Source organism: Lathyrus oleraceus, chromosome 6 (assembly GCF_024323335.1).
Source record: "Lathyrus oleraceus cultivar Zhongwan6 chromosome 6, CAAS_Psat_ZW6_1.0, whole genome shotgun sequence".
NCBI classification, from domain to species: domain Eukaryota; kingdom Viridiplantae; phylum Streptophyta; class Magnoliopsida; order Fabales; family Fabaceae; genus Lathyrus; species Lathyrus oleraceus.
The window spans coordinates 349,920,642-349,935,430 of NC_066584.1; the positions used below are offsets into that span (position 1 = coordinate 349,920,642).

At 30.3% G+C, this 14,789-nt stretch overlaps 1 protein-coding gene across 1 annotated transcript; it reads right to left on the bottom strand.

Annotated features, from left to right (window-relative positions):
* Positions 1-757: 757 nt before the first annotated feature.
* LOC127095577 (uncharacterized) lies at positions 758-4,913 on the bottom strand. Its single transcript, XM_051034248.1, has 8 exons — positions 4,823-4,913; positions 4,490-4,550; positions 3,779-4,394; positions 3,499-3,682; positions 1,790-3,388; positions 1,173-1,180; positions 934-998; positions 758-821 (listed from the first exon to the last, which is right to left on the bottom strand). The coding sequence occupies exons 1-8, from the start codon at positions 4,911-4,913 to the stop codon at positions 758-760; spliced, it is 2,688 nt and encodes an 895-aa protein (XP_050890205.1).
* Between the last annotated feature and the right edge of the window lie 9,876 nt (positions 4,914-14,789).

Here is a 14,789-nt window from a genome sequence, read left to right on the forward strand (position 1 = left end):
TAACAATTACAGTCAAGTAAAACGAAATATAATAATTAGAAAGACAGAAAGAAAAAAAACTTAAATGGTGAAAGTAAAAGTTCAGTGCTAAATCACTTATCAATTATAGATAAATCATTTCCCAAATTTCTCAACTTTCCTCCTTAAAATCAACTTTAAAGCAAGTACGATGGTTTAAGTAATATGAAGAACTCATAGGGAGATAAAAATCAAAAGGAGAGTGAATTAGGATATAGGCAAACAATTTTAGATTTTACAGAATCAATTAAAATTTGAATACAATACAAAAAAATAAACTGAACAAATTTTACAAATAAATAGTAATTTTGTAGATTCAAGTGGTAACTACCAAGAAGTTATATTGATGCATTATTTGTAACTGCTAAATGGAAGAACATGGAGGTTATATTGTTGTAAATTCAAGTGGTAACTACCAAGAAGTTATTATCATACAATTTTGTTTTATTATTTATTAAAAAATTAAAAGATTAAATAAGGGTAATTTTGGAAAAAAATAAAAGTCACTCCAAAACATTGTATCCCCTTTATATATACTAGCGTTCAGACGGGCACTCCCGTGCCCGTCTGCCCGCTTTTTTTAATGCGCACAGCAGAGAAAAATAAATATTTCTTTTTCTTTTTATGAGGTTTCTACTATAGGTCGCATTAAAGCACAATATTATTACATTTTGAAAATGGTAAATAAAGATATTCAAAATTATATCGAAGCATGCAGAGTAATATTGATACTGTGCAATCAATGACGTTCTTTAAGAGGAATGCCGAACATGAAATCTCTATTCGAAGTATTTTCTTTTTCTCTGCAATTGTTTTCCGTAGTAAAGAAAAAATGTAAGACTCTTAAATTAGGATTTTTTTAGAGAAAAAGATAGTAAAATTAATAGTAAGTTGTGTAATATAGCTTTTGCTTACCTTATAAAGATTCGAATCAATTCTTCGTACATCCCTTTATCAATGCGCTCTTGAGATTTAAAAAACTACAAATACATGACGAAATGTCATATTATAAAAGAAATACATTCAGAACATATGACTCGTTTGAATATAATATGGTTTATTGCGACACAAATAATACCTGGAGAATGGAGATACTTTGTTTTAGTCTAGATTTGGTAGAACAACAGTTATGATATGACTTGTTTCTGAATTACCTGGATTTCTGTTAAATAAGGAAAACAATGGACTTAGTAAATATATATGGTTTTATTTACATAAACCACAAATAGCAGTTAAATTCATGCATTCAAAAATAAAAAACCTCTCCATCCTTTGAGATATTATTTCTCTTTTCACCATTTTCCAAAGTTGTGTTTTATCTGTTATCACTGTGGAGCTCCAACCGATGGAGTAAATTTTCAAACGTTTGACCTGTTTCAATGAGGATGATAAAAATGTTACTGAAAGAGTGATGAAATTGCAAGAATTTTTTTTTATACGTATTACGGAAAAGATAAATACAACTTATTGTCGAGTTTGTCGATGGATGAAATACTTTGTTCATCCTTCCATGTGTTCCATTTATCTTCAAAGTCTGTTATCTAAAATTTATTGCATAAGAATAGTGAGAATCTTAAACTTGCCATTAATGTTCTATACAGGAATGTTTTACCTGTTCCACCTGGACCATCAACAAAAAATACTCCACTGTGTTTTTGAATAATTACATTCATAATAGTGTTGAATGCAATCATTTGATCATTATTTAACTTAGCAATAGATTCAATATCTTCATTGGGGATATCGATCGCTAACTCCTATTGTATGATACTTGGAACTGCACCTCTGTCTATTGTATTAGGGGGTAAAGATGGGAGATCATAATCATCAATCTTTTTACCGTGAAGGTTTAAGAGTTCATTCAAGTCCTTCAACAACATATTAGTTAAGTCTGATTCCACAACATTGTTAGATGTTTGATAATCCTCTACCATATGTGTAAAAAACTCATTCCAAAGGCCTCTAACATCAGTAGGTTCACAAAATATTAAAATCGTCACGAATAACCTTCGTAAAGCATATGGCATTCGGAGACTCGTAGCCTCAACCAAACAATCACGAATACTATGATCAGTCTCTAGAAATCCCCTATCCTCGGCTGATTTTTTGAATGTACTGAAAATCATGCCGTTATTTGTAAGAAGATATTCCCAACTGGTTGGACCTGTGACATGCGATAACAATAGCCGCAAGTAAAACTTATCTCCCTCCGAAGGTGATACCGTATAGATTCTCCCGATAACTTTTCTTGTTGATCGCCTACGATGCCATTCCATACCCCGCTTATTCCAACAATAATGCTCTGGAATCTCTCTATACAGATACTTTCTTGCTTGTGGATCTCGTAGATTCAATGCAAAGAATTGTGTGAGCATTGTTTTGGAGTTGCGTTCATTATTTAACACATCTGCAATTTGCTGATGATCATAAAAGCGCACTTGATGGCGGTTCGGCAAGTGGATCTGCAATCTTTCAACCGAAGGATATAATCGGTAAAGAGTGAATCGAAATATTTTCCATAATGCCTCGGGAGCACAAATCCATCTTGCATCAACATATTGTTGAACTTCATCCATGTATGATCCTTTATGAACCTCCATAGCCACACGATCAGGGCCCTTGTACACATATTTGTATAGATACTTGATACTTTTAGTGCTACTGCAAATCTCTACATTGATGTCACAATCATACTTTAACATTAACCAAGGGTTATAAGGAACCACCCATCTATTATCGACAGACCTATCTCTACCTAACGATACAGACTCATCAAACCTTCTCCTATACTCGGGATATGAGTCAGTGCCTTGACGTGTTTCATCCAAGAATTGTTTGGGATACCTTTTTTTACAATGTCCGTCTTTCATACATGGAGACTTTCGGTTGATTATGCCGCAAGGTCCGTGGATCATATGTCTTACAACAGCTTCATGCAACTGTGGTTCACATTCTAATTTAGGTATTTCTGCTCTTACCATACTATCATAATCTTTTGGGTCACGCAACTTATCGTTACTTTCTAAGACCAACAACATATGCACATGCGGCAGTCCTCGCTTTTGAAATTCAGTGACATACATGTAGCTTTTAACTTTACCCAAGACTCCTTTATTAATAACATCATCCTTCAATTTCTCAAATTTCGAACGAAATATTCTTGTTAGCAAATCTGGACGATCTTGTGGTGTTTGAAAAGGCAAAAGTTCTGATGTTATCTCACTCCAAGAAGGATTGCATGTCATTGTTAGAAAAATATCTGGTTTACCGCCATTAAGAACAATAGCCATGCCATCTTCATAACGTTGTGTCATGTCTCGACGACCGCCAATAAATGATGATGGCAATATTGTTCTTTTTCCAATGTTCTCTACGATGATTCATGAAATGCATTAGTATTAGAATATATGAATTATTAGCATTAGAAGTACAACTAATTATTAATCTAAAACTGTATATTTATGCTATATGAATTTGTACCTGCATTAGTTTCACCAACATGCAAAGCATTATGTAAACCTTGGTACAGTTCAGAACGTATATCACCTTGGTGCTCTTTAACCCACCTTAATCTCCCTGATTCAATTTTGACATAATTGTCTACAACATATTGTTGCAACAGTCGACCCGCATTTAACAACATTGATTGATCATTTGGGCGAATCTACAGTTGATTGAAAAAAATGTTGGTGTTAAATGTAAAGTGTTTTAAACAACACTTAGCTAAGTAGATTATCTACTAAAATTAATCTAAATTTACCTGAAGCATGTAACTGTAATATGCTCGACATGACACTCTTCGTCCATTGCAATTTGTTGTGTTGATGTCCCAACCATGCGTCCCAAATGGAAACAATATAGGGTATTGTAAAGGATCATAATATCCTTTTGTCTCTTGAACTTTCTTGAGATTTCCATCACAACGGATGACATTAATATTCGTTCCATAATCCATAGAATTTGCATCACATCCAACAATAATTGCCGCAACTTGTTCAGCAGTTGGAAGATTGTATTGATGGTGATTACTTGGACGCTCCTTAAGTATGAGGCTACATTCACTGATATTTGGAAGTATTGAAAGTTGCTTGAACCTAATTACAAAAGGATTAAACTGATGGAGCATTTTCTGTAATTTGTGAACTACATTTTGGTGCAGCTGTGGATTTTCCTGCATTCTATTATGTAGCTCATTATCGGTGTCGTAGATGTATAGTTGTATGAAACGCGGCCTGACACCCTCATTCGGATAGAAACCTCCTATGTTATGGTAAAAAGCACCTTGAGCACGAAATGTGTATATACCACGACCAGATGCAGGAATATTCTCATCAACATGAACACCAATTGAAGTGAATGAAAGCACATGGTTATAACTTCAAATATGTTGCCTAAAATGTTTTCCTTCAGCTGAACCATCCAAAAATAATTGTTGCAATTCTATAGGAGCATCAACTCGTGAGAATGATACCTTTCCACCATTACAACACGTGTCACGTGATTCATGATGAAACAATCTTGCATTGCAGTGTCTACAGGTAAATGGATGAGGCAACCGGGATTTTGCCATCATCATATTATTTTTGAAATTTCGAGCAATATTGTGCTTTGCTCGAAAAGCATGTCCTGATTCCCCAGGCAGGAGTTTGATATTGATTACTAAATATTATCTAAAAACTAAAATACAAATAAAAAATATATGCAAGATGCTTTAATTATTATATTTTAATGTTGCATGATTTTAAATTTTATGTCACATGAGCAAATGCTACATTTATTTGAAGCGAAATTTTTACGAACATACCTTGAGGACGACGTGATAATGCACCATTTTCTCTGGCGTCCATGTTAACATATGATATTACTGCATCCTCCAAAGCTTCATCAACATCCATATCATATGATACAAAAATAATAATTAATATATATATACATTTGTAAAAATTAATACTCGCATACTTAGAACTATATCATTTATACCTGTATCGGATTAACTCGTGTTGTTTCGTTGATTAGGTGATGTGCAATTACGATCTGCGGGTTTAAATACATAAAATAAGATATGACGAAAGCGAACAAAATTATGAAATGTAATATAATATATATATATATATATATATATATATATATATATATATATATATATATATATATATATATATATATAATATATATATATATATATATATATATATATATATATATATATATATATATATATATATATATATATATATATATATATATATATATATATATTGATAATCACCAACCAAGTGCAACATCATTAACATGTGTAATTCTACTTGGGCCGGCTTCACTGTCATGAGTTCCTTGAAAGTGTGATCTTGGAAAAGTCATATTTGTAAAATTTTGAAATGAACCTCTCGACTGATTGTTTATAGGGCGAGATGTTTGAGCTTGTTTCTCTTGCTCTTTTCGCCGCCTATAATTTTGACGTCGTCTCGACAAATTGTTTTCTCTCTGCTCGTTGCTTATATTTTGTCTCCTCTTCCTTTCATTTTCGGACCTTCTTGACCTCTGTTGTTGACTTGATATTTGACGGGTATTATTTTCCATTTTATTAATGTAATTGTCAACTGGAAACTATACCGAATCCTCTACAAAAACATAAAATTAAAATTAAAAAAAAATTATGAAAATTAAAAAAATAAGCATGAATAACATATAACCATTATATTATTCTATATACTATTTTATTAAGTTATATCATTATATTATGCTTATAAAAAATTACATAAGCATATAATCAAATTATTAATAAACATAAACATAACTTGATATGGTATTCTATATACTATTTTCATAACTGGATATGGTATTCTATATACTATTAGCGCAGTAAAAAATAGTATATAGAATAATATATGCTTATATGAAAATAACTTGATATAATCATTATATTGTGCTTATAAAAAATGCTTATATGCTTAATAAAAATTATGAAAATTAAAAAAATAAGCATAAATAACTTGATATATTTTCATACTATATACTAATTTAACTTGATATATTTTCATTCTATATATTAATTTAACTTGATAAATAATTTATCTTAAAATTAAAATTAAAAAAAAATGGTATTCTAAAAGAGAGAACAAAGTCAAAATGCAATGCAAAGAAAACGGGAGTGATACTTTTCTTCTCTCTAACACTTTCTATTCCCTTACATTTTTAAATTTCTTTTTATCTCTTTTGGTTACTTTTCTATAAACTTTAAATTATTCCAGTAACTTCAATTAAGTCATGCATCTTTTTCATGTTTCTGCATTAAACTTTGAGGGTTTTTATAAGAACACCACACAATTTCAAGTATACTATAAATTTAAATATGTTGTTGATTTCCGCAAATAACCTACATAAATGTTGCATGACGTACATAAATGTTGATAAATTTTGTAGTGAGATTTCATTTCCGTTTTTTTCATATAATATTGAATTTGCGCATTCAAAATAATTTTAATAATTGAATTATTTCTACTTAATCTAACCTAGTTAAAATACATTAAATATATTACTTATGTAATATATTATTGTATTACACTTTATCTAAAATACGTTAAAATAAGTGTTGCAGTGAATAAGATGATTTTATTATTCAAATTATGAAAATATATTAAAATATATTACACTTTGTATGTTACCCGAAATGCTTAATAAAAATTATGAAAATTAAAAAAATAAGCATAAATAACTTGATATATTATTCACTTGATATATTTTCATACTATATACTAATTTAATTTGATATATTTTCATACTATATACTAATTTAATTTGATATATTTTCATTCTATATACTAATTTAACTTGATAAATAATTTATCTTAAAATTAAAATTAAAAAAAAATGGTATTCTATAAGAGAGAACAAAGTCAAAATGCAATGCAAAGAAAACGAGAGTGATACTTTTCTTCTCTCTAACACTTTCTATTCCCTTACATTTTTAAATTTCTTTTTATCTCTTTTGGTTACTTTTCTAGAAACTTTAAATTATTTCAGTAACTTCAATTAAGTCATGCATCTTTTTCATGTTTATGCATTAAACTTTGAGGGTTTTTATAAGAGCATCACACAATTTCAAGTATACTATAAATTTAAATATGTTGTTGATTTCCGCAAATAACCTACATAAATGTTGCATGACGTACATAAATGTTGATAAATTTTTTAGTGAGATTTTATTTCCGTTTTTTTTATATAATATTGAATTTGCGCATTCAAAATAATTTTAATAATTGAATTATTTCTACTTAATCTAACCTAGTTAAAATACATTAAATATATCACTTACGTAATAATTATGTAATATATTATTGTATTACACTTTATCTAAAATACGTTAAAATAAGTGTTGCAGTGAATAAGATGATTTTATTATTCAAATTATGAAAATATATTAAAATAAGCATTACACTTTGTATGTTACCCAAAATACGTTAATATTGTTTTATATTAACCAATAAAATATCATGTTACCCAAAATACGTTAATATTGTTTTCTTTTAAGTAATAAAATATTATGTTACCCAAAATTTCCACCAATTTATTAATTAATATTTCGTTCAACTAATTATTTTAATAATTAATTAATAATTAAATTATTATAGTATGTCAGTCCATTAAATCAATTTAAGTTGTGAGCATCACACCCCCGCTAAATCAGTTGTGGATTCTGTCCGTTGTATTTTGTTTAGGCCGTTACCTAAATATATAGGTGGTCTTTTGTCTGAAGGTACTCATATGAAATTTTGTCTCTCTTAATTATTAATTTATTATTAAAATAACTTCTATAATGTTTGTCCCGTCCAAATAATTATGTGAAAGGTATTTTAAATAATTTGTCCGAAGGTACAAATTAGTAAAACGTGGTTATTAAAAATAACCGGTATATGAGTACCTAAATATATGAACATACAAAGTGGTACTAATTTCTTAATGCTTTTTAATTAATATAATATAGAGTTTATAAATTAGGAACTATTAAAAACATCATAATTATAAAATCTTGAATGTTCGTAGGATCGTTGTTGTTGGTGGTGGTTCACCTTCTTTCTTTTTGTTAATGCACTTTTCTTTTCCATTTTCACAATTGCATAATGGAGGACTATAAATAAGTGAAAAAAGTTGATTATACAAATATGAACAAATCCTAACAAAAATTTCAGTGTTGCTTTCGAGCAAAGAAGTCATAGATAGAAGTTAGAATTTCACGTACCTTCAAGAAGTTTCTGGCAAGGCAGTTCAATCGCGAAGGTTGACCGTTGGATGTATCAGCGGTGATGTCGGAAGTTCAGCGGTGCTTTTGGTTGTTGCTGTAACCGGAGGAAATGAAAAAAATGAAAATCGTGAATGTTCGTAGGATCGTTGTTGGTGGTGGTTCACGTGAGAGATGAAGGTTTATGTTATGGTGAAAGATAAATATGGTTGGTAATTGTTTTTGTAGCAGCCAATAATAAGAACATTGATATTGAGAAGTTAAGGAAATATTTTGGTATGTCAGAGAAACTCCCATTTAAAATTAAACTGTCATTTCGTATATGTTGTAACTGCTATTCCTATTTTGTAGGAGTCAAAATTTGATAATAGGAATAAATACATGAGAAGTTATAAAGTGAAAATTTCTGTGTTAAATGTCACATAAACTCCCATTTACACTTGGATTTTATGTGTGTAAGCCAATGCATCCATTATTTAAAATTAAACTGTCATTTCATATATGTTGTAACTGTTATTCCTATTTTGTAGGAGTTAAAATTTGATAATAGGAATAAAAACGTGAGAAGTTATAAAGTGAAATATTTAAGGAAATATTTTGGTATGTCAGAGAAACTCCCATTTAAAATTAAACTGTCATTTCGTATATGTTATAACTGCTATTCCTATTTTGTAGGAGTCAAAATTTGATATTAGGAATAAAAACGTGAGAAGTTATAAAGTGAAAATTTTGGTGATGTCACAGAAACTCCCATTTACACTTGGATTTTATGTGTGTAAGCCAATGCATCCATTATTTAAAATTAAACAGTCATTTCCTATATGTTGTAATTGCTATTCCTATTTTGTAGGAGTTAAAATTTGATAATAGGAATAAAAACGTGAGAAGTTATTAAGTGAAATATTTTTTTAAACTGTTCCATAAGTGTAGGATGGTATGAGTGCCACATATTATTATTATTGGATAAAATAAAAAAAAATGAATTAAAAAATATAAGGGTAAAATCGGGAGAAAAATAGGCCACTCCAAATAGGTGTATTCCCATATAGACAGTTTGTTTTTATATAACACTACGTGCCCGTTTGTCCATTTTTTTAGTGTGCACACGCGTCAAAATATAAATGAGTATTTTTTCTTTTAATTTACTTCATAAAATATTTTAATAAGTGTTTCATCAAAGTCTTTATCTCATTTTCATGTTATAGTTATTGATCTTAGATGTGCTCATGATCTAATTACGTCTGCATTTTTTTAATGGACCTCGGGAAAGTGGAGTGTAATATTTCATTGATTATATGATTTAATATTTTATTTTAATACATGTTATAATATCTAGGAACATATCATCATGTAAACGTTAATTTAAATCAAAGATAAATATTTAAGAAAACTACAACAACAAATATAATAAATGATAAAACATTTAACACAAACTAAAACTAAATATAAGCACCATTTAAATATATACACGATTTAGATATAAACAATAATTGTCATGGTGATTTTAAATATAAGAACAAAATTAATTGTCACCATTTTTGTTCATTAAAATATAAATTATCACCATCATTTCCATACAAATTTAGAAACTATCCTAAAATAGACACAAAAATATATAAATCATCATAGAATACACGTCCAAAAAATATATAAACCATCATAAAATATAAATAAACCGGCATGATCGAAAATCACCACATGATCAAAAATCATCATCATTATCCGATCAATAATTATTAAGTATTTTTCTGCAATTCATGCACACAAAAAAGGTTTATACTATAATAGTTGTAATTACATAAAACAAATTTAATTTAATTTAATGATTGTAATTAAATTACATAAAATGATTTATATAATGATTTTTTAACATGTTGATAAATCAAACTCTAATGGTTGTAATTAAATAAAATATATGAAATTAATAAAATAAAATAAAAACTGAAACCACTTTTCATTGCCTTGTTGTTCCTTCTTCTTCCGGCCACATGATTGCCACCATTGATTGCATTCTTAACCGCTACCAGGCCGATTAATTGGCGCCGTCACTACTCGTCGTACCATTGTTAGGTCGTTATGCTATTTTGTTAACAATTGTGTTGTAGTGTTGTCTACGCATATCGTCGTCTTGTCGGATTATCATTCTCAATCACAAATCAATACATTGAAAAAGAAGAGATTGAAATTGTGGATTTGTGAGAAAAATTATATGGTATTAATTAGAAATTTGATTGTGTGATATATGTAGAAAGTAATTATACGACATGATACTAATTGCAATTGGAGTATAAAATTCAGTAGTTATAAACAATGCCAATTACCGTAGAAATTTGCCCATAATGGTATTACACAAAAGATGCAAATTGCTATTGCAATAGAGAAAGAAATTAGAAATTTCTATGTAATTATACGAATTCATGGCAACTTTTTTGCTATAAATAAGATGAGAAAAAACCACCCATAACTTGAAGCAGTTTTTTTGTGAAAAACTAAATTCCATTATTTAAAGTATAAGGAAATTGTTACTAAATTCCATTATTGGTGTAACCGTTTAGAGTGTGGGTAGTTATTGTTGTTGTGGTTTTTTAATAAATATAAATTATATAAAGGGCAAACTTGGAAGAAAAATAAGCCACACCAAAATCCCCTATCCCCTTTATAGATAGTAATATATATATATATATATATATATATATATATATATATATATATATATATATATATATATATATATATAAACTAAAAAAATAAAAAACAAATAGAAATGTGACACAAAACATACATCACTCCCGTAACCAAATTCAAACAAATATGAAGTTCAATCAATTCAACCTATCTTTTAAATATATCTTCATAATAAAATGAGATAGCGTCTTCCACCACGGAAAATTTACAATCACAAGACTGTTATTCATAAGACCGCGCACACATATTATTTCTTAGTAAATATGGACGTAGGTTTTATTAATTTGAAGACGTCAACAATTAAATTATTTGTTACAGAGATCCAAGGAATGAGTCCTCCTTCATTATGCATTGCAGTGTAATTTGGGAGTATGTTTCAATCCAAACATTCAACCAGCCTTGCATATTTTCCTCCTTTATCGCTATTATAATCGAGAGGAATTCCACTTTGAGAACATTTTGCATCCTAAGATTGACTGCATAAACGCCCTGGAAATTCCTTGGGTGATCCCTTGCAATTCCACCTTCTACGGTTAGAATACCTCTAACTGAACCATTTGTGTTAATCTTAATTCATAGATAAATTGGCTTTCTCCGTAAGACTATAATAATTTTAGGAGTTGTACGAAATATTTTCTCAATCTACAAGTTATCTGGAATTTCATGTTCAATCCTACGATGGGCAATCTAACCTTTAGAGAACGAAGAATCGATCTTCGTAGCAGCCCGATTTTTATCAATTGTCACATGCACACCAGATTTAATATTGTTAAACCTCCGCTCATTTTTGACTAACCAAATTTGATGGATAGTGTGAATCAAGATAGCACTTACGGTATCTTAAAGCTTGGGGTGTCATCCCAACGAGGGCATGTTGAAAATATGCTCTATAAATTTTATGAAAATGATTATCCAAAATTTCTTAATAATAATCCTGGAGTGTCATCACAACAGGGGCATGTCGAAAATATGCTCTATAAATTTTATGACAGTGATTATCCAAAATTTCTTAATAATAACCCGTCAGATTGCATAAACAAAATGAAAGTAAAAAAAAAATATAAATTAAAGTTTTATTTTGAATTTCTACATAAGTCGTACATATATATCATTCTACATCTCTTTTTATTAGATTGTCATCGCAGAGATACATGATGAAAGAAGCAGAGGAAGAAATGGCATATAAATGTGTAATTAATGTTATCATTTTTATAAATATGTATTTATACATTTTATTTACAACTCCGTTTCTTTTGAGAAATGGAGATATCCTAACTAATCACTTTCTTATCAAATAAATTTGAATAAAGATCTCTTCATGTATAATAAAAATAGAAATCTCAATTCCTGATATTTTGAGTGTATAAAATCAAATTGAATAAATAAATGTCACTCATACAATAATGTGTATTTATATATTTAAAATTTTAGTAATTAATAGATAAAAAACAATAATTGTGTTCTCCATTTCTTTTGAAAATTGGAGAGGATTCTAATTCATTTAATTTATCCAATTGCAAAAATCAATTCTAGATGTACGACTTTAAGTCATTATTTATTATTTTATGGATAATTTCTTTTATTTTGATTGTAAGGATTGATTTTATAATAATCTCAATCGAAAGAAATTGGGACAAATATTTATATATGGTAGACCAACTTCATGACGTTGTGCTTCTATTTGTGGAATTAGATGAACAAAATTATCATTGAAGTTGATTTTCAAAGGTTAGTGTTAAACAAATAGCTTGGTTGGTGTTGTTTTGCGTAACAATCTCTAGCCTTTCTATATGAGGTTTATTTGTAGGACCGACTAAGGAGTCCCAGATTTAGTATTTTGGGTGTATGACTCTTTGGTAAACAATGTTTGTGACCGGTTGAAAGGGTGTAAACGAGACCCTTGACGAGTCAGGGAAGTAATAAAGGTAGAATGAAAAGTAGAAATGATAAAGTACTGAAACAGAGAGGATAAACGATAAAGAGAGACAAGACAAAAGATAAACTTTGCGAAGATTAAATGACTTGTAATTATAAAGTGGGGGTAAAATACATTGTTTGTGAGGAGAGTAACTTTTTTCTCGTAAACGCTTTGGTACTTCAAGCTTTATCCCTATTGCAAATGTTCAAATTGGAACCCTTAGAATTCTCACCTAACATTGGCTTAAATACTAGTTAAAAATAACCGTTTGGAGGTTACAAAGCCTTCTTGTGGTGCCACGTGTCGGTCCATTTCCCCATCTTGGCGCATAACTACCCACGACCTTTTTACGTGTCCACGTTCCCATTCTCCGCTCAAAACCTTTCGACTTCGGCCGAAGCTTGCATGTGTCGACCGGCAGACTCGTCCACCCTTCTGTCGAGGAGCTTCCGACCGAACCCCTGGTCAAAATTGACTTTTCCCTTAGCCGAAATTTGCCAACTAACAAATTTCCCCCTTGTAACACCTCAAAATTTGCCCTCCTCTCTTGGGACTAGCATTATCATTGTACATATACATTTTAGGTCATTAGGCATTTCATATTGCATATCATGTGGTTACATAGTGCAAGCCATTCTCCCAAGTCTTGTTCAGAAGATGAGGAAGTTAAAGTGCAAGCCTAGGGTTTATTGACTGATCATTGGCCATCTGAGGATTGGGCTGTGAATTAGGGTTTCATGATTCTCAAGGGATATTGGTCTTCATCTTGATTACAATGATACATCATCATCATCATGGTTGGATGTCATCAGGAGATTGAAGAAGGTTCCTTGAGATTAGGGGTTTTGACCACTGGTCAACCCTAATCAGCTGCATTGGGCCAGTCAGGGCTTATTCAGGAGATGAGGTTTCTGATGGTTATGGGGTTCATTTTGTGATTATATTGTGCTTATTGAGGCTAGGGTGTCACCCTTGAGCCATTTCAGTTGGAGATTGGGGCTCAAATTGGTCTATGCATTGTCAATTTCATCTATCAGATGAAAAAGTCAACTGTGGTCAACTGTACATGATCTGATGGATGTGGAGGTGGAAATGAGTTAGACACACTTCATTCATGTTGGAACAAGTGTTAAATGACATTGCAAAGCTTAAAATTGAAGAAAATCAAGTCAGGACAAAAACTGCCAAAAATAGCAAGTGACTTGTAATTGAAGTTTCCCAAAATGGAAAGTTTTTGACCTCAAAAACAGAAGTCCAAGGAAGCTTCAAATGAAAAATTGTTCAACATGACAGATGTAGATCTTGTTCTCACCTTTCCAAAAAGTCCAAGAACTTGAAAATCCAATGTGTGGTTTGCAAGATATGGCTCATTGAATTTCAGAAAAGACCGTAATCAGGAGGCCATAACTTCCACATGGTTTGTCCAAATGGCAAGTTCTTTATATGCACAAACTCCATTTGACATGTACTTTGAGGGTGCATCATTGGATTTGTTCAAAAATGGCCAAGGCAAAAAGTCACTTTTCAACTGGACAGCTGAATTGGACCAGGGGCAAAATCGTCCAAATGTCAAAATAATTGGAATTTTTGAATGGGACTTTTTCCAACACCTCAGGAATGGCATTTTAAGTGTGTTTGAATATTCATTTTATGGTTAATGCACATGGTTTGAGTTTTGAGTTGAAAAATGAAATGCTAAAAATGGATCAATTACCACACATATGTGAATTTGAGAAATACAACACCAATGAGCATGGGACAAGTTTCTATGGTTCACATATGACATTTGGAGTTTGCATGAGCTGTCAAAACAGCTGGCAATGAGCTGTACATGGAAATTACATTTTTGCCCTTATTTGCAAAATAACCAATTTCACTTAACATGCTAATTTGGTTAATTAAGTGGATTAGTGGAGGATTAAGCATCCA